Source organism: Triticum aestivum, chromosome 7B, assembly GCF_018294505.1.
Source record: "Triticum aestivum cultivar Chinese Spring chromosome 7B, IWGSC CS RefSeq v2.1, whole genome shotgun sequence".
Taxonomy (NCBI): Eukaryota; Viridiplantae; Streptophyta; class Magnoliopsida; order Poales; family Poaceae; genus Triticum; species Triticum aestivum.
Genome location: NC_057813.1, coordinates 537944785 through 537963344, shown reverse-complemented (window position 1 = coordinate 537963344; position 18560 = coordinate 537944785). Strand labels below are relative to the sequence as shown.

The 18560-nt window shown below is 42.9% G+C and overlaps 2 protein-coding genes and 1 non-coding gene across 6 annotated transcripts; 2 read left to right on the top strand and 1 right to left on the bottom strand.

Moving 5' to 3' along the window:
- The first annotated feature begins 4403 nt into the window (after nt 1-4403).
- Nucleotides 4404-5250, top strand: LOC123159303 (uncharacterized). The gene has a single exon (XM_044577131.1). It carries the CDS (start codon nt 4440-4442, stop codon nt 5025-5027), a length of 588 nt encoding a protein of 195 aa, XP_044433066.1. The 5' UTR covers nt 4404-4439; the 3' UTR covers nt 5028-5250.
- A 378-nt stretch (nt 5251-5628) lies between these two features.
- On the top strand, nt 5629-5709 carry TRNAL-CAG (transfer RNA leucine (anticodon CAG)). Its single transcript has one exon. It is a non-coding gene; the product is annotated as a tRNA-Leu (tRNA).
- Nucleotides 5710-6585: 876 nt separating this feature from the next.
- Nucleotides 6586-17895, bottom strand: LOC123159301 (stromal processing peptidase, chloroplastic). 4 transcript variants are annotated; one of them, XR_006479624.1, is made up of 26 exons: nt 17593-17895; nt 17300-17495; nt 16639-16865; nt 15852-16050; nt 15558-15605; nt 15122-15229; nt 14827-15015; nt 14428-14724; nt 14198-14299; nt 13609-13743; nt 12730-12954; nt 12402-12605; nt 12111-12278; nt 11868-12017; nt 11363-11500; nt 11028-11255; nt 10769-10921; nt 10339-10462; nt 10051-10159; nt 9528-9648; nt 9370-9450; nt 8895-8996; nt 7503-7653; nt 7207-7323; nt 7016-7098; nt 6586-6828 (listed from the first exon to the last, which is right to left on the bottom strand). XR_006479624.1 is itself a non-coding variant. In XM_044577129.1 (25 exons), the coding sequence occupies exons 1-24, from the start codon at nt 17796-17798 to the stop codon at nt 7241-7243; spliced, it is 3744 nt and encodes a 1247-aa protein (XP_044433064.1). In that variant the 5' UTR covers nt 17799-17895; the 3' UTR covers nt 6586-7098; nt 7207-7240. The 4 variants fall into 4 exon arrangements, 2 of the variants coding, with proteins under 2 accessions (XP_044433064.1, XP_044433065.1); XR_006479625.1 differs by having other exon boundaries at nt 10051-10156; XM_044577129.1 differs by having other exon boundaries at nt 6586-7098.
- Nucleotides 17896-18560: the final 665 nt, after the last annotated feature.

Below are 18560 nucleotides of genomic sequence, written 5' to 3'. Positions count from 1 at the left end.
TGTGTTGTATGAGATGAATCATATGTTTGCACTGTGCCCGTTTGATCCTTGCAAGTTCCTCCTCGTTTGCCATGCCGTCGACCCGTGGGAACCCGGTAGCCGGGATCATCCCACCATCTTTTGCATGTCCCATAAATCCACACTTTCTTTTGCACCGACATCTCGATGAGTTGTCGGATCATCGGAATGTTGCCGTGGCATCATTTTTGGATTCGTTGCCGTGGCACCGGTTTCGTTCCGCCATGGTGACCAAATGCTTCATAACTTGCTCATGTCAGCATTTTCATAAAAATTGCATAAACCTTGATTATGTCATCCGCATCATGTTAACAACATTTAAATGGTTAAAATTATGTTTGCTTTAAATTGCTAAATGACATATGGGGATTTTCCAGAATTGTTGTTTGTTGTTCCGGCCTCATTTAAACTTGCCTAAATAGTTAGTTTAATTATGCTTCACCTTTTGCCATGTTTAACAACATTTAATATTGATGAGTAGCATAAATGAGAGCGAACTAAATGATTGATTGTGGTGTTTCATCAATATGCAACTCGTTGCATATTGAGCTCCACTTAACTTGTAGTATTATTTGTGTACTTTGCCATGCCATGCCTCTTTAAACTGGACATGCATCATACTTGATTGTGCATCATGCCATGATTATGCTTGTGTGTTTACCATGTTGCTTGCTTCTTTCCGGTTTGCTTCTCTCGTTAGCTTCAGTTTCGTTCCGGGGTTGTGAGGATTCGTTCGACTACGTCCGTTTGTCTTCTTCATGGACTCATTCTTCTTCCTTGCGGGATCTCAAGCAAGATGACCATTACCCTCGATATCACTTCTATCTTATCTTGCTAGTTGCTTCGTTCTATCGCTATGCTGTGCTACCTATCACTTGCTCTTCAAGCCTCCCAAATTGCCATGTCAGCCTCTAACATTTTTCACCCTTCCTAGCAAACCGTTGTTTGGCTATGTTACCGCTTTGGCTCAGCCCCTCTTATAGCATTGTTAGTTGCAGGTGAAGTTGAAGATTGCTTCATGATGGACAGGATTATGTTGGGATATCACAATATCTCTTATTTTATTAATGCATCTATATACTTGGTAAAGGATGGAAGACTTGGCCTTATGCCTGGTATTTTGTTCCACTCTTGTCGCCCTAGTTTCTGTCATACCGGTGTTATGTTCCTTGATTTTGCGTTTCTTACGCAGTTGGGTGATTTATGGGACCCCCTTGACAGTTCGATTTGAATAAAACTCCTCCAGCAAGGCCCAACATTGGTTTTAACATTTGCCACCTAAGCCTTTTTCCTTGGGTTCTGCAGACTCAAGGGTCATCTTTATTTTACCCCCCGGGCCAGTGCTCCTCCGAGTGTTGGTCCAAACTAGAGCACCGTGCGGGATCATTCCTTGGCAACTTGGATTACGTCGGTACCTGTACGCTTAGCTTATCCGGTGTGCCCTGAGAACGAGATATGTGCAGCTGCTATCAGGATTTGTCGGCACAGTCGGGTGGTCTTGCTGGTCTTGTTTTACCATTGTCGAAATGTCTTGTAAACTGGGATTCCGAGTTTGATCGGGTCTTCCTGGGAGAAGGAATATCCTTCTTGACCGTGAGAGCTTGTGATGGGCTAAGTTGGGACACCCCTGCAGGGTATAAACTTTTGAGAGTCGTGCCCGCGGTTATGTGGCAGATGGGAATTTGTTAATGTCCGGTTGTAGATAACTTGACACTTGACTTAATTAAAACGCATCAACCACGTGTGTAGCCGTGATGGTCTCTTTTCGGCGGAGTCCGGGAAGTGAACACGGTCTTGGTGTTATGGTTGTGCGTAAGCAGTTTCAGGATTACTTCTTGATCACTTCTAGCTTCTCGACCGTTCCGTTGCTTCTCTTCTCGCTCTTATTTGCGTATGTTAGCCACCATATATGCTTAGTGCTTGCTGCTACTCCACCTCATTACCACTTCCTACCCATAAGCTTAAATAGTCTTGATCTCGCGGGTTTTGAGATTGATGAGTCCTCGTGACTCACCAGATACTATCACAACAGTTGCAGGTGCCGATGATACCAGTGCAGTTGATGCAACCGAGCTCATTTGGGAGCTCAACGAAGACCTTGGTCATTGCTATGTTTCGTTTTATGTTGATCAATAGTGGAGCCCAGTTGGGATGATCGGCGATCTAGCAGTTGGGTTATCTTCTTTTCTTTTGGCTTCGTCCGTAGTCGGACTATGTGTGTACTCTGAATGATGTATGATTTATTTGTTCATTGTGTGAAGTGGCGATTGTAAGCCAACTCTTTATCCCATTCTTGTTCATTACATGGGATTGTGTGAAGACGACCCTTCTTGCGATAAAACCACCATGCAGTTATGCCTCTAAGTCGTGCTTCGACACGTGGGAGATATAGCCGCATCGTGGGTGTTACAGAGACAGCCACTACGAGGCATTATTTCGCAAAAAGAAAAAGAAAAAGAAAACACTACAAGGCATTGGGTTCATCCCATCCCCATGCCATCTAGCAAATCATGTGATATACATAATGCTTGTCATCGTATATTCGAAGAATATATAAGTGGACCGTCATTTACACCAGAAGTGGATCCAGTAGAATTTTTTTATTGGCTTCATCTTTCGTTAATTGGAATGCATGTGTTTTTTCCATCTTTGCACTTAGTATATTGGCCGGTTTATGCATTGAAATACCCTCTGGTTCCTAGGTGTATATATAGTTGATACAAAAAAAAATTAGTAATTTGAAAAAAAGTTGAAAATTCTAAACATTTTTTCAGAAATAAACTTGATCTTCCGTTGTACTTAAAATGTTTTGCGAAGGAAAAAAATTCCCGCTGACTTCAGGGGGACGAAATCTCAAAGAAAAAAAATGTCAATAGTAACTTCTATATAGTGTTTATGTTTCTCCACCAACAATACCATGGAATTTTTCCTTGGCTAACCTTTTTACACCAATACAACATAAGGTCGGGTTTATTTTTTAAAAAAGTTTCAGACATTTTTGACATTTTTTGTGGTTACTAACTTTTTACATATATAGGGGTGTATATATACCCAGGAACCAAACTTTTGTGTCCGGTTTCCATGTCAACATAATCTTTTCTGCTCCCATTGTACATAAATATGACTTTTTAAATCACTAAGTCTTATATTTCTTTACAGGGGGAGTAATTTCATATGAAAAATTTGCCGCAATCACACCATTTGCTTTCTAAGTGAAAATGTTATTTGCCGGGTTTCGAAGAACAAACTAGGATGTGTCTTTTGTTGGGAAAACTTCCAATCTATTCATTTTCAATCATGGCAGTACAAAGAACAACAGAGATAATAACAATTACAACCATGTTCATGAACCACCTAGCGACGACTACAAACACTGGAGCGAGTAGAAGGCGCATCGCCGTCATCGCCCCTCCTTCATTGGAGCCGGGCAAACCTTGTTGTAGTAGATAGTCGGGAAGTCATCGTGCTAAGGCCCCATAGGACCAGCGCACCAGAGTAGCAACCATCGCCGATGAAGAAAGTCGTAGATCAGAAAGGTCAAATCTGTAAACACTCAAACGAAAACGAACAAAAACTGTATCCAAACAGATCCATCGAAGACTAGCACCGACCGAATCCCGCGAGATCCGACGAAGACAAGCCTCCACGCGTCCTCCGACGATGCTAGATGCACCATCGGGATGGGGATAGAACGTGGAAGACACTATTGCAAATAAGGGACATCGCTGCCGCCGCACAGCCCCAACCAAGGCGTCCAATCTAACAAGAACGAGAACGGGCCCCTTCCGCCGGCAGGGGGCCAAGATCCTCCGCACCTCCATGGCCTAGAGGCCATCGAAGATGGGGTGGATCGGCGGCGACGCCAACGGAAGGAGAAGAGCTTTTCTTATAGAGGAAGAAAGAGATGGAAGAATTATAAACTAGGATGTGTCTAACTCTCACATGCTTCCTCCGTTCCTAAATATAAGTCTTTATTAAATTTTCGAATATAGAGTAGACATAGAGCAAAATGAGTGAATCTACACTAAAATATGTCACATCCATATGTACTTCTATTAAAATATCTAGAAAGACTTATATTTAGGAACGGAGGGAGTAGATGAGAAATATTATACTCAGGTACCGTTTGCGACATTTAAGTGGCAGAAAACAAGGTTGCTTTGGCAATAAATAAAGAAGGGAGTCCTCATTCCGTCACCATGAGAAACTGAGAATCGAGAAGGGCATCAAGCTCACAATAACACCAAAAGCAAGGGAGCGACGTGTAAAAGAATGTCAACAATTCGTTTCCAAATTAAACCCTTGTCCCTGGACTCCTACTGTCGTCCACGTTCGGCGCGTGGTCTATATATAGATCGTCTTTCCGCGTCCCGTCGTCACCAAACACCAAAACCATTCAACCTGTATTCAAAAAACTGTGGATGGGATCAGGTCTCTCTCACAACCACCGGAGCAGCGTCGCGCCCCAGCAGCAGCCGTCGTCGGCCCGCGTCATCGCCGCCGACGGCTCGCTGACGGAGTTCGCCACCTCCTCGCCTGTCAGCGTCTCCGACGTCCTGGGCGGCAATGCGGACGGCCCCTTCTTCTTGTGCAGCTCCGACGCGCTCTACTTCGATGAGGACGTGCCGGCGCTCGGCGGCGGCGAGCAGCTCCGTCCCGGCCAGATATACTTCGTGCTCCCCGTCGCGATGCTCGGGCGGCCCCTGTCGAGCGCCGACATGGCGGCCATGGCGGTGCGCGCGAGCGAGGCGCTGGCGACGAGAGCGCGGCCGCGTGGACGCGGCGCCGGCATCAGGAAGGTGCGGGTCACGCCGGTGCACCCCGAGAGCGGGCGTGGCGACGTGGACGCCCAGGTTAACGCGAAGCTCAACGAGAGGAGACTCGGGGAGTACTCTGTGAAAGCCTCTGGTAATCCGGCGAAAATCAGCAAGAAGGCTGCCGTGGCGGCATGTCCGCCGGCGAAGAAGCCGCTCAAGCCGCTCAGCACCATCAAAGAGGATGAGGAGTGAGGAAATGCTCATAAGAACATCGCCAGGCGACGCCGAGTGATAAAAATGGAAGGAAATTACTACAAGATTTTTGATAGGATTTTTTTGTCTTTTCTTTTTGTGTTATCCATTTTTTGGAACTGTGATGTTGGTGAGGAAGATTCAAAAAAGATAGATAAGGATGTCGGTTGTTGATTTGCCATTGTACATATATTTGGTAACAAAGGGAAATGAGATTTGTTCATACTTCTACTTTTTTTTTGTGGGGCATACTTCTACTTTTCTTAATTGTGTTGGGATAAAGGTCAAAGGCATCGGCTTTAGATCATGTGATAATATTCGGTTGACTATCGCGCATGTCTTCTTTTTTGTCACCGTTGCGCTGCCTAAGATTATTTTGTATGGATGGAGGAGACTTTAGAAAGGGGAAAAGGTTGAAGCATTGAGCATCTCTGGCGGCACAATTTCTGACGAGTACGGATCAGCTATGTCAAAATCATCTTGTGGACTTGCAACTGACGGAGGAGGCCTCACTGGTCAGCCAAACGGCAGGTGCACGTCGTCGGTGGAGCGCACAGGCTATTACACGATAAATAAACTTTATACGCAAAGTTTTCACAAAGTCAAGATGGCCGAGTTGGTCTAAGGCGCCAGTTTCAGGTACTGGTCCGAAAGGGCGTGGGTTCAAATCCCACTCTTGACACTTTTTTTTTTGTTTCGTTCATTTATATTTGCTTCACCTTTTCTTTTGAATGTATTAAGTATATGTCCTTTTATTTGACTAAATTGGTCTGTGCCGTCTGTTGCCGACCAGATTATACAACTCCGGATGAGAAAATTCGGTGCCAGGCTAAACGGGCACGGGCATCTCACCGACGCTATTATACAAAGACATCCAACTGGAAGTCTCAGCTGTAAAAAAGGCCCCCCTCCGTGATCACAATTCACAAAGTCGCAGTGCCAGTGGCACCAGCTCCTGGTCTTCCCAACATGCTACATGCATGCATGATTCTTTTTGAAAAAACTGGACACGAGAGAAGTTTGAAGGAGCTAGTTGCAAGTTGCCCGTTCTCTGACTGGGTTTCTCTTTCATGTCCATTGCCCTTGCTCGTGCTGGCGGGAGGGAGCACCCACTTCAGACTTGGTCGTGGCGCACACACACACAGGATGCACGGCGGGCGTTGTTCTGGAAGCCCTGGCTGACCCATTTGACCCGCGGTGAGTGGACAAGGGACAAGGCAGGCGTACGGGTACGGCTTCCGTCCCCGCATGGACCACGTCACGGTGAACTGCGGCGGCATCAGGTAGCGTTCACGTCGTGGCCAACAGGATCAGCCACGTGAATGACAACCTACCACTTCAGCAAACCAGCAGTGTCGTCTCTCCACGTCAACCGAGCTTTTGAATGAAACTCCGTCAGCGAATCTCTTCTAATCAACTTGATCTTTTCGCTAAGCTAGTATTATATCTGATGCCCCCAAATGGGCTCCGGTGAGCTAGTTGATGCGTTCAATTTAACACTTCCGGCTCATAACATAATTCAGCCAAGGCTCCGAAAATAGCGGAACCAGAGGAGCTATAACCAAAACTGTGCATCTTTCTCATTATAAATACCTCAAGTATTACAACTGTGAGCAGAAACAACGGTAGCAAAATCTTACGAGCCTATGATATTCATTATTTCACCGTTATTGTGTTACAATGAACTGTGCTACTTAGCCGTTGCACAACAATATCTTATAAGTGATCGATTCTCTACTGTCATCCTATCTTCTGCAATGACCTGAAGAATCCTAGTTACAAGTTACAACAACCGAGGAACCTGCAAGAATCAAATCGTTCACATTATACATGTGGACATGGCCTGGCAAGTAAACCTTTCGTTTCAAGGCCCTTGCCAACAATCAACTCAATGTTTCTCCGACAAAATGCAACAACCAAAGCTTTCTGTCGCAATGTGCATTGAATAACTATCGGCCTGATCCAATGAACCAGTGGGTGGACATTACCCGCTAGCAAACGACTGCCATTAGTCTAGTCTCCACATGGCAATACAGATCCCCTCTTCAGGAGCTAGGTTGATACTTGATACCTGTGTATGGGGCCAGTTATAATCAGGAAAAAAAAAGTCTGCGGATTTCACAAAAGCATTGTATAACACTGGATATAGCATGATTCAATTGATAACAATGTAACACACCTTGAGAAAGTTGGGACGTTAAAATGTGTAGAAATCATGTGGTTGGTCTGGTCATAGTAGATAGGCCCCGGCCTCCCATGGGAACCATACCAGGAAGCCCCAACTCAGGCTCATCATCTGCTGACAATTAAATGAAAAAGAAATGGATGAAACTACAAATTCTGATGTAAAAATGCACCTACCATATAGCGAACAAATAAACAATATACTGCCATTTTCATGTACTAACTTTGCTCAAATCCAAACAAGATTCATACAAACTGTGCAACTTTATCATCAATGTTCTCATTACGTACCGTTCACGTCTTCACCAGATTCGGCACCAGCAATCCCGATGCAGGCAAATAAAGATGAATCGTCAACTTTCAAGTGCTCATACGCAAGATACAAGTCCTCAATTGTGGCACTTTCATACAGTGTCGTCAATTCCTTAATACAGGATATATCCTGCATTTAATTGGAAGAGATGAACTACAGTAAAACAGTGATACAACAAGGGAAGAGGAAATGAAACTAGTATGGAAAATAATAGCACAAAAAACTAATGAATGATAAGATATGGACAGGGATCCAACAAATGATAATATCTAACACGAAAAAAATACAATTTATACAGATTTAACATGTGATCATACATTGGCAGCCAAACGTAATGCAAACTGCTGTTAAAAATTTCCTCTGGGAAAGGCTCTACAGCCCGAATTATTCAGAGGCAGGGTCCTGGCCAAGTCAGCATTTTTTAAAGCAGAAGGTTTAGTTATACTTGGTTCACTAAACACACTGAATACCCTGAGTGCATGGTCAAGTGTCAGCCAAACCATAGAGCAGCCTGGTGGAGTATAACCAAGAGCATAGAACATACTCCCTCTGTCCCCTCCCTATCTTTAATGCAATGAAACACAACGGTCCTCGGCGTTTTCTCAAAAAAAAGAAAAAGTACTCCCTCTGTCCCAAAATAAGTGTCGCCGACTTAGTACTCCCTCCGATCCGTTTTACTCTGCACCTAAGTTTTTTCGTTTTTTCCTTAATGGTCTGCGCGATCCTACTTTCCAGCAGCTGTTTCCAACTACACCCCTCCTTTTCTACCTCTGCTGCAGTGCTCTGCATTAATCTCGCATGTTTCCAACACTAGTGCATGCGGGAGGGAAGCACACGCATGCAGCGGCTGAGAGCCATGTATACCAGGCATGCAGGAACTTTGGCCAACCATGACGCCCGCATTTATCATGGTTCACACATGCAGATCACACAAGCTGCGGGGTAAAACCGTCCAATTCTTTTGCTTCGTTGGTGCTCCTTGGTATCCGTGATTAGAGTTATGCGCAAAGTAAATAGAATCGGAGGGAGTACAACTTATTTGGGACGGAGGGAGTAGATTTATTTGTTTTCCCTCTGCTACTCATACAGCAACCCCTGGAACTTTTTGATATATCAACAAACTTCTCAACCCAGAATTACATGATCATAACTATCATCGAGATGGTCGTGGGTCAGCAGGCTTTCAGAAGTTCGTCTAGAAAACTTGCATCAAGAAATCTAGTCAGAGTAACTACGTGGAGTTCACCACAGTAAAGTGGCACAAGGATGATGCAGCCGGAGTCTCCGTGAAACCAGGGCTTGGAGAGTCGGTCTATTTCTGTTCTAGTTTCCTATAGAATATGCACTTATAAACCTCACATACAGAATACCTTTCTCGGCACGGATGCAGACTGCAGATGGGCTAGCAAACCAAGCCAATAGGCATTTGTTTTTGTCTCTGCCTCATGTTTCATCAGCAGTGTCCTCTTTGCCTGAAACATGCAAAAAATGCTAACCAAATTAACAAAATAACAAGCAAAGAAGTATGTTCTCATAGTCAAGGGTACACATTAGAGCTGCAAAGTTACGTTTAAAGCTCTGAGCTTAGTAATACAATACATATGCATTTCTTTAAGATGTGGATTCAACTTGAGTACAGAAAAATTGAACAACATATGCAATCATTAAGACGTGCACTTCTGTTAGACTACCATTTAAGCAACATGGCCCTTATTAGCAAGAATTGTCACAGATGAAAATTAGTACTCCCTCCGATCCAAAATAAGTGTCGCAGTTTTGAACTGGGGTTAGTTCAAAACTGCGACACTTATTATGGCTCAGAGGTGGCACGAAATTTTGACTAACCCGATCCAGCTCCCTTTCAACAATTTTGTTGTGATGTAAACCTCTGAGAACACCTTTGCACGCATCAACAGCCTTATGGACCTGGCATCAAGATCGCAAAATGTGGATATTAGCAGCAGAAGAACAAAGTAAGACAAGCTCAAGATCACAGCTTTTACCTTGCTCGGAGTTGAAGTTACCGCGATCACGTACCAACCAAGATCCAGTTTGTCAAAAAGATTTAATTCGAAAGAAACATCATAGGTTAATCCCATTGAATCTCGCACTGTTGTAAATAGCCTGAGAGAAAAAGGTGCAGCCCATCATGTTAGTCCTATCAGGTAAAAACCAACAGAACATCAAAGTGAAAATCATGGCACGCAACCAAGCATCTCGTTCTATGGAAGAGCTTAATAGAAAAGTTGGTCCAGACTAATGAAGCAGGGACATCAATAAGACGTGAAACCATGTATGTCGCTTAATAGAATACATAGGGCATCATCAAGATTTTTGCATAACAACTCATGACCCAGTTATCCAAGGGAGGGACACAAAAGTAAGCACACCATGCACTTTGTAGCATATTAGCATGTACTGTGTATGGAAGAGCTTCACAATAATTTAACAAAAAAGAATTATGCGCGTACTGTGTATGGAAGAGCTTTACAATGATGTAACAAAAAATGCACTGAAATGCTTTACCTGGAATTTATAATTTCAGCCAGCAAACTCAAAGTGATGCCAAAGAAAAGAGGATGGTTGCGAACATTAATATGTGTCTTCCCCGAGTTAGCCGGTGCAGAGATTTCTGCTATGATGGTACGACAAATATCAGTGCACATGTTTATACCCACAAGGTCATTAACAGATGAGTAGTGGGAAAATCCTCAAACAAAAACAAAAATTAGGTCTAATTCAAGATATGGCACTTGAGATGGAGTCAGTCATGTGGCTCATGTCAGAGAATAGCACATATTAAATTATAGTTACCATCTGCGCTGGAACTCCGAATGTCATTGAAGAGATCTTTTCCTTCAGTAGCAAACCCCCATCGGTTAGGTGCCGGGCCTGCAATGTATGCACAAGCTCTCTCATCTGTATCCTTTATGTATACCTGGGAAAGAATCCACGGTTAAACGAATATGTCTAGATTTGGTCTTTGTTAGGATGGCTGCTGTTTTTTGGCATGTTAATTGCTCTTTGCCTATTAAATTCATTTTTCTTGCCAATGTTGGCCAGCTCATGGCAACCAAAACTTAGTCTAGCAAAAAAATTGGCAGGGCAAGCTTGGGCTAGAACCAAACATGCCCCGAGGCTTAAAACACATGATTTCAATGAAGTACCAAAATATCCGTCTTTTTTTTATGAATGCTTCAACATACTAAAAAGATGGTTGTGAAGGTTGCATGACAGTTCATACTTGCTGGAAATGCAGATCCGATGGGGATGGCAGGAAGGAAATCTTCTCAATATGTTCCTCTTTGTTTGAAGATTTTGCAGCACTTACAGTCCCAAGATAATCAAGAACACAAGATTCTACCTCTTCTTCTGTGAAATCACCAACTACACTGACCTGAAAAATATATTTTCAACATTAAGTTAGAAAGATGATTAAAAAAACGTTGGAACAAAGAGATGTAGAGAAAGGAGACTCAGAATGGACAAACTACTCAACAAACCTCCATGTTGCTACCCACAAACTGGTTCATGACAGCTTCTTTAACTGATTGAAGAGTCAACTTCTCCAATGAATGTGGTGATGGTTCTACAAACCTTTCATCATGGTTCAACATGGCTACCATAAGTTTGTGAGCCGTGGCACGTTCCAAACTTTTGGGAATAGACCGGTAGTAAGACAAATATAGTTGAGCAGCTCTATCGAATGCATCTTCTAGCCACACATTATGCTGTAACACAAAGTGAAATATATATGTAAGGGGAAGACCTAAATGCATCAGAAAACTTGTATTTTTATAGCAAGATAGGTGACATATGTAGTAAGCTAAACCCACACCTCAAGGACCATATGGAGGAGCTGGAAAGCAGCACGCATGCCATTATCTCTCAAAGCAAACCTAAATTCCATAAATATGAACTCCTCATTGGATTCCAGCGAGCAGTTTATAAGATTATTCACACAGAAAAGTTCAACCTGAAATAAAAATCATATGCAGATTATAAGAAAATGTTATCAAACGATTTCTCAGCGTTAATAAGACGAAAGGAAAACAATATGTGAACATCACAAGTGGATTACATGCATGAATATGAATATTATTAAGGCTAGTGGGGATGAACGGGATAGATATAAACAAAAACCATAGGCTATTGTAAGAAAATTAAACCATAGGGCATTGTATATTATACGATTTATGAATTATAATTTGAAGCTAGAATTACATAAAAGACTATATCATGTGACTAGTGACTAGTCTAAATGTTTATACATACATAATCAGTAAGTTTGAAGTTTGGGAAGCTTGACTGGCATGGACATAAAACTGAATAGTAGGGGGTACCTGTTCCCTCGAAAAGTTACCAACACAGCCACCTTCACTCAAAGTACGAACACCAACGATAACAGATCCCTTCGATTCAGAATCTTCGGTGGCTCTCCCGCCACCTACTATCAGCCGCATGACACCAACCCTAGCCTCATTTTGTGTGATCTATCATGAATCATCATTAAAATGTTAGTCTGGAACATGAGATAAAAGCTAAATTACATCAGAACTTCCATCTCTAGAAGTTAACTTAAGTACCTTGTAGTTGACGGAAATTCCATTAGAAAGGCGACGTTGTGTTATACCGGTTTCATTGTCAAATACTTTCACCACGCCATCCTCTTTGAAAGGAACAAATGATGGTCGGTGTCGCACTTTCAAGTCTTCAAGTTCTGATTGAGTAATCAACTCTTTTGGCACCTCAAGCTGCAATCATATTAACAATCAATAACATGTTGCTTTACGGTTATTAGTGACACCAAAATACATCTACAGCCAAGTTAGTATAGTTTCAGAAGCAAGAAAAGATATCAGAAATAACTAACATACCTCAGGCTCTGGGTAAATGGGTTCTTCAAGACCTGCCTTCATGGACTCGGTTATTTCTTCTGGGCTTATCTCAAAACTACTTTCACCTACTCCATCGATATGGACCTTTTTAGGTACACACGCCACGATAGCAGCAGGAAGTGGTGCACTGGGCTTCCCAAAGTCCGAAATAAATTCAAGTACTTCTGCACCAACGGTGTTAACCTACATATGGTAAAAATGTGTTTAATTATAGTATCATTAAAAGCTAATAGAGAGTAAAATGCATTTATGTCATTTGTTTCTAATATGACATATATATGAGAATGAGAAATGATCATGTTAGCACCTCTTCAAGTGTGACAGTTTCGGCAACCCCAAGCAAACTATCATGTCCCTGCAACTGATCCATGACAGTATGGCCAAGTGCATCACTCTCCATAATGAAGTCCAAGTTATCAACTGAGGGAACACTATCAATCATCATAGCCAGCTGCTCACTATCTTTTATCAGTGCATCCATATAACGGGTCATTTCTCCCATTGTGACACCAAACTCTTTGAGTCTCCGAACCTAAAACAGCACAAAGAGAAGTTGGTAAACAGTAAAGAAACATTTGCGACAAAATGGCTCAAGTAAAAGGTAAAAGGCACTTGTGCAGCACAAATCTCACTGTCAAGAAACTTTTGTGCATTGCGTCAAACCAGTAGAGACCGTGTACCTGCACATCCATCAGTTCTACTGATACAAATTCTTGAGTTGGCTTGAGTTCAAGCTTGACCTGGGTTAATGTCAAACTTGAACTGGCTACAGTTCGTTCAAAGCTCACATTTGGCCTGGATTTCCTAGATTGAACTTGGATCGTGCCATATTAGACTGGGCTAGTAGGCTTAGGCAGGTCACAGGCCAAACTAGGCTTGACTTGTGAAGCTGTCATGCTAGGACAACCTTGCTGTAACATTTCCCATTCAATTATCATTTCTTCTCTTCAACAAATGTTGTCCTAAAACATTTATTGTAGCTAAAAGGGTAATAGTTCTTGATGTACGTGCTAAACCAACACTTAATTTCACAGGACTTTCCTTGTATGCCAATTGCAATAGATAAATATATATAGTAGTGAACTGATTCAAACTCGTGTTCTGATCCATATTTGAATGACATAATACAGTCAGCTCAAATATATTTGTAGAACATACAGAGTAATTGAGCCATGAAGGCACAAACCTCATGAACAGCAACTTTGATGGCACTCTTCCAATTTTGGGGTTCAGCTGTTACTGTTAGAGTAGTGACAGTGCATCCTTCCCTTCCTGAGTCACTGTGATCCAGCTCAACTGATGTAAAGGGAGGATTTGAGCTCTGTATAATAAAAGAAGGAAAACAAACTTTATTCAGTCAGAGAAACCATGTAACTAACTCATATGTTTCATTTCCTCGTAAAATACATAATAGTGTGCTAAGTGCTAACGTGTGCAAATTCCTCACTGGAAATCTTGGATATTTGACTCGCATTTCAAGTCCAATATCCAGTATAATGCATCCTGAGTAGCTAATAGCTCAGCTAAAAGACCAAAGTATGAATTCTAGTATTTTGTATGGAGTGGCATTTAATGTGAGCTGTAGTAGACTGGTGGGCGTAAAGATCCTAACAACGAGAAAATAACATGTGCAAATGTGCATACATATGAAAGTATGAAGTGCTTCTTATGCGAGGATATAAAGTTATAAACCACAGAAAATATTATGTTCTGATGCAACAAACAAAATGGAAAAACTTGTACATATATCATGAACGTTTCTCCAAACCACAAACCTTGTATCGTGTATTGATTCGGAAGTGCAGAGCAGATAAAAATATCCGTTTCATCAGTACACTGCGCAGATCTTTGTATGTACGAACTTGGTTGACGGGTATCTGTCCAAAAATGGAAAGCAAGTTAGACATATGAAGCATGGTTAAGGAACTTCACAGACAGAAGCAGTAACCTAGCCACAGAGGCGCAGAACATAACTGTAAGAGTAAAGGGTAGCAGGCAACCATACCTTACAGAACATGTTGATAGAGAAACTCTGAATCAACTCATGTTGAAAAATCACTGGAGGCTTGGCAACCTGATCAACCTCAGGCAGAGACCATTTATGCTCTACAGGAGGTCTGACTGCCTGTCTTTCCCTTTTTATAGGTTTTAGTTTATCTGTGGCAGGTGATCTTTCACCAGTTAGGCTTGCAGCCAAGCCACCTGGTAGCTTTGGTGCAAAGAGGCTTGCCATGGCACCAAATGGACTTCCAGTCGACATAGGGGCTGCTTCGTTTCCTGAAAGTGTATGTTCAAACACAGCCTGCATTGAAATGAGTCAGCTAACCAGCCTGCAACTTAATCCTATAGGGGAATCAGCTAAACTATCAACAACAATACTTAAAAGGATGTAACTTCTAACTACCTCTATCTCCCGCACTGCTCTGGGAATATCATCAATTTCTCCTACCAGGTATAAAGTGGCATTGGCAGGGTAATACCATCGCTCATGGAATCTGCGGATCTTATCAGGATCCCATTTAAGTATTTGCTCCTCAAGTCCGATAGGAAATCTGTTGCTCAATTTGTTTTCGGAGTGTAAATGTTGCAACAACTACAACCATAGGAACCACAATTACTGATTGTTCAGAAAGATATTATCTTAATGATTCAATACTGTCCCAGGAACATGGCCAAAAAGAATAAGAACAAAAACTTACCTGGCAATCAACACGGTATTCGATTGTGTTCATCATCTGGAGCTCTGAAAGAATTGCTCTTCTCTCTTTCTCAACGCGAGACGATGAAAACTTAGGATGAAAAGCTATCTGAAAGGAATAAATTGAAGAACCTGTTCATATATCTACGTAATAGCATGAAGAGATTTGTCAAACAGACTAATATCATGCCCATTGCAGCATGCATCAAAATTTTAGCTACCAGTTTGAAGATGATGCTGTATCAAATAACATTAGATGACAGCAGTGGGTAGTCTTTAATTTGCTCCGACCATTTTGAATATGCTTGCTGTTTCATATATCTTTAACAGAAAGAATGAATACGCTTGTGGTTTCAAATATCTTTAACAAAAAAAAAGCCTATGGTTGGCATACATCCTATAACTCCAAATAGGAATGCAATTGAGTAAGATCTTACCTCATTTAAAGCATCCAACACAGAAGGGAGTAAAGATTCACCATATTCCTGCCACACGGAAGACAAAGTAAATGTCAGACCAAGGACAAACAAGAGAAGACATCTAATTTCAACCATCAGTATTCACAGAATATAAGTGTATGGCGGCCAACGTATACATTTTCAAATCCATTTGATGCAAGTGCTTGTCAAAGAAAATATGCAAATAGGAAAGCAATGATGGCCTCAAACAAACCACCAAGAGTTAATTTCCAACCCAAAATTGATACTGAGAAAGGCCACAAAAGTAAGGACCTTTGTTTTAGTTGGAGAATGGATATGGAAGACTGTATGGTGGAAGTCTGTATATGCATTAGACCTTGCACCTGTCCCCAAGAGTTTCTCACGCTTTTTACTCCCAAGAAATGCAACATGCTCGATCATATGTGCAATTCCCTGCTCATCCTCTTCCTCATCAATTGATCCAACATGAACTTCCATGTGAGCCTCAAACCTGCAAACTAAAATACTTAGAACCATAGTGCACATATTTAAATATGTATATCAAAGTAATTTTGCTTAGTCTGACTTAACTAAAGTTTAACTGTGGCATGAATTAAGCATGGTTCAATATTTACTGGCTGCTGCTTAACCATATACTGGAGCAGAATTTCCTTAACTCACCATTGTCCTGGTTAATTCTCCAACGGATTCACCTATAGTTCTTTAAAATGTCTCTAAAGTATAATAAAAAAAATAAGAGAGCAATGGAAGCCGCAATGTATGATCATGTATCCATATACAATACAAGCATGTGAATTCTATGGTCGAGAAATCAAGACAGGTTGAAACTATGTACTGTTCAACTATTTAAGAGTTTCAGCAATTATTCTGCCATGTATCTTTGAAAATGCATTAAAGCGAAACAGAAAAGACAACACAAATTGCTAGGTCACTGGGAAATTGTGGTTGTGAATGTAGAAAGGGTTCAATAAAAATTCAGTTGCAAGGAAATGATTGTGGCAGTATAGTCATGTCGTACCCACTTCTGGTAATTGTATTACAGTGTGTATAAAATGGGGTGAAAATGAAGCTTCCTCACCTGTCTGCTGGAACTTTATTAGGTAAAATAAGATATCTGAGGCCATTCTTCAATTGACCCCGTATTAGCTTTGGATGGGACGGAAGAGGGGTGTCCAGGACATCTTCAAACGCCTCGTTTCTTATAGTGGGATCGTAAGCTTTATCAAGAGCTGCCTCAGACCATGTTGGACTTGCAACATGTGGTTCGTCAGGTCCAGCAGCACGTAATATATGACTAAGCCTGGTCTGAAAACATCGAATAGTTAAGTCAATGCCTTCAACATTTAGCTTGCTGCATACTCAAATACCGGCAAGCAACTGCCTTCTCGCTATATGTTGCTCGGTACAATATTTGCCTCCCACTAGTGAAGCTCAACATTTAGCTTGACAGTTAATGAAAAAACAATCATGTGTAGGCTTTATGGACATGGAAACCAGGGACTCCTTTTAGTACAAAAACTACGGCTGAATTTTTTGCACTACCACTGATGGTCGACCCACATTTATTGTGCTGCTCATATGCCCCCCATAATACGCACCACTAATTAAGGAACCAAGCAGAACATATACTAGTAACAAGAGAAGCAAGGAACAAAACACTTTTCCCCAGCAGTCACCACATGCAATCTGTTAACAGAAAAATAGCTGCCTAATAATCCATCAACACAGATGAAACGAACCTTAGGCCCGCTGCACCGACTGTGCAGCGATAAGCCCGAGGTGTGAGGGAGCGCGCACGGCGCGAACCTGGCGAGCCCCGGTCGTCCCCGCCTCCGGCTCTTCGGGAAGCACGAGAGGCACCCGTCCCTCTCCTCACCGAGAATCCCAGCGGCTGACGCCGACGCCGCGCCGAGCCCTTGCGTCCGCCTCCTCGACCTGCAGGCACACACGCAGCGACGCGAATCAGCAATTCGCTAACAAACCCGGTGAACCCTCGCAGGCGGCGTGGGTCGATTCGTGCGTCCGTACTAACCTGGGCGTGACGGCGCGGCGGTGCGAGCAGCGGAGGGGGTTGGCCGGCGCGGCGGTGGCGGAAGGGCGCAGGGCGAGGGAGGGGCGTGGGCGGAAGGCGTGGGAGGAGTGGTGCACCGCGGCGGCGGAGAGGGAGAGGCCCGGGGCGAGGCGCGGGGGCGCGGCCGCTGCCGCGGCGACGACGGAGGGGGATGGGAAGGAGGCCATGGGGGTGGGATGGCCCGGAGGGGAGGGGAGGATAGGAGAGCGAGAGAACGCTGCTCTCTCCCTCTATTACTAGTCTTTTCTGGGTATTTTGGTGTTTTTGTGAGGGTAAAATAGGCTGGGGCCTATCGAGGAGTTGGGGGCCGGCACGGCGGCTTTCGCGGCTGCGAGAGGTGGAGACGCAAATATCCTCCTGGCTCGCGAGTTGGTGCCGGAAGGGCACCCGAGTTTGCATTCGGGTTCGGCCCCGGCCGCACTTAAGCGTGAACAGACTTTCTTTTCTTCTTTTTTTCAGGACCAACATTCAACAGACTTTCTTTTTTGAGGTTAATGTTGCCGCTTTATTTAGCCAACATGGCTAGGAATCAAATTGGGTGTTCAAGGATCGTTGCCGAATCTGACTGCTTAGAGGTAATCAATGCGTGCAATGGAATCTCAGATATATTGGCACCATATGCTGCTACTCTCATGGATCGTTTCCAACTCACACACGGTGTATCTTCGATTCGTTTTCAGCATTTGTTCGAGGGAAGCCAATAATTTGGCACACTATCTAGCTGGGCATGCTTATGATATTCAGTTGGTGTATTGATGGGACGATGAACAACCTAGTTTTCTTCTTCCACGTGTCTTGAAGGATGTAACTCTGATAATTTCGCAATAAAATGCCTTACAATCTCATCTCCTACGCCTATTTTTGCTAACTTATGCGCGACAATATTAGTAGAACAACGAACCCATGCAACTCGAAAATCCATGCGCATG

Bases quoted from the DNA above. Each gene is read 5' to 3' on its own strand.
- LOC123159303 (XM_044577131.1), top strand. From the start codon at position 4,440: ATGGGATCAGGTCTCTCTCACAACCACCGGAGCAGCGTCGCGCCCCAG.
- LOC123159301 (XM_044577129.1), bottom strand. From the start codon at position 17,798: ATGGCCTCCTTCCCATCCCCCTCCGTCGTCGCCGCGGCAGCGGCCGCG. The intron at 14,725-14,826 runs GTAGTTAGAAGT...ATTTCAATGCAG, and splicing joins GAGCAGTGCGGGAGATAGAG to GCTGTGTTTGAACATACACT. The intron at 12,018-12,110 runs GTACTTAAGTTA...GATTCATGATAG, and splicing joins GAATTTCCGTCAACTACAAG to ATCACACAAAATGAGGCTAG.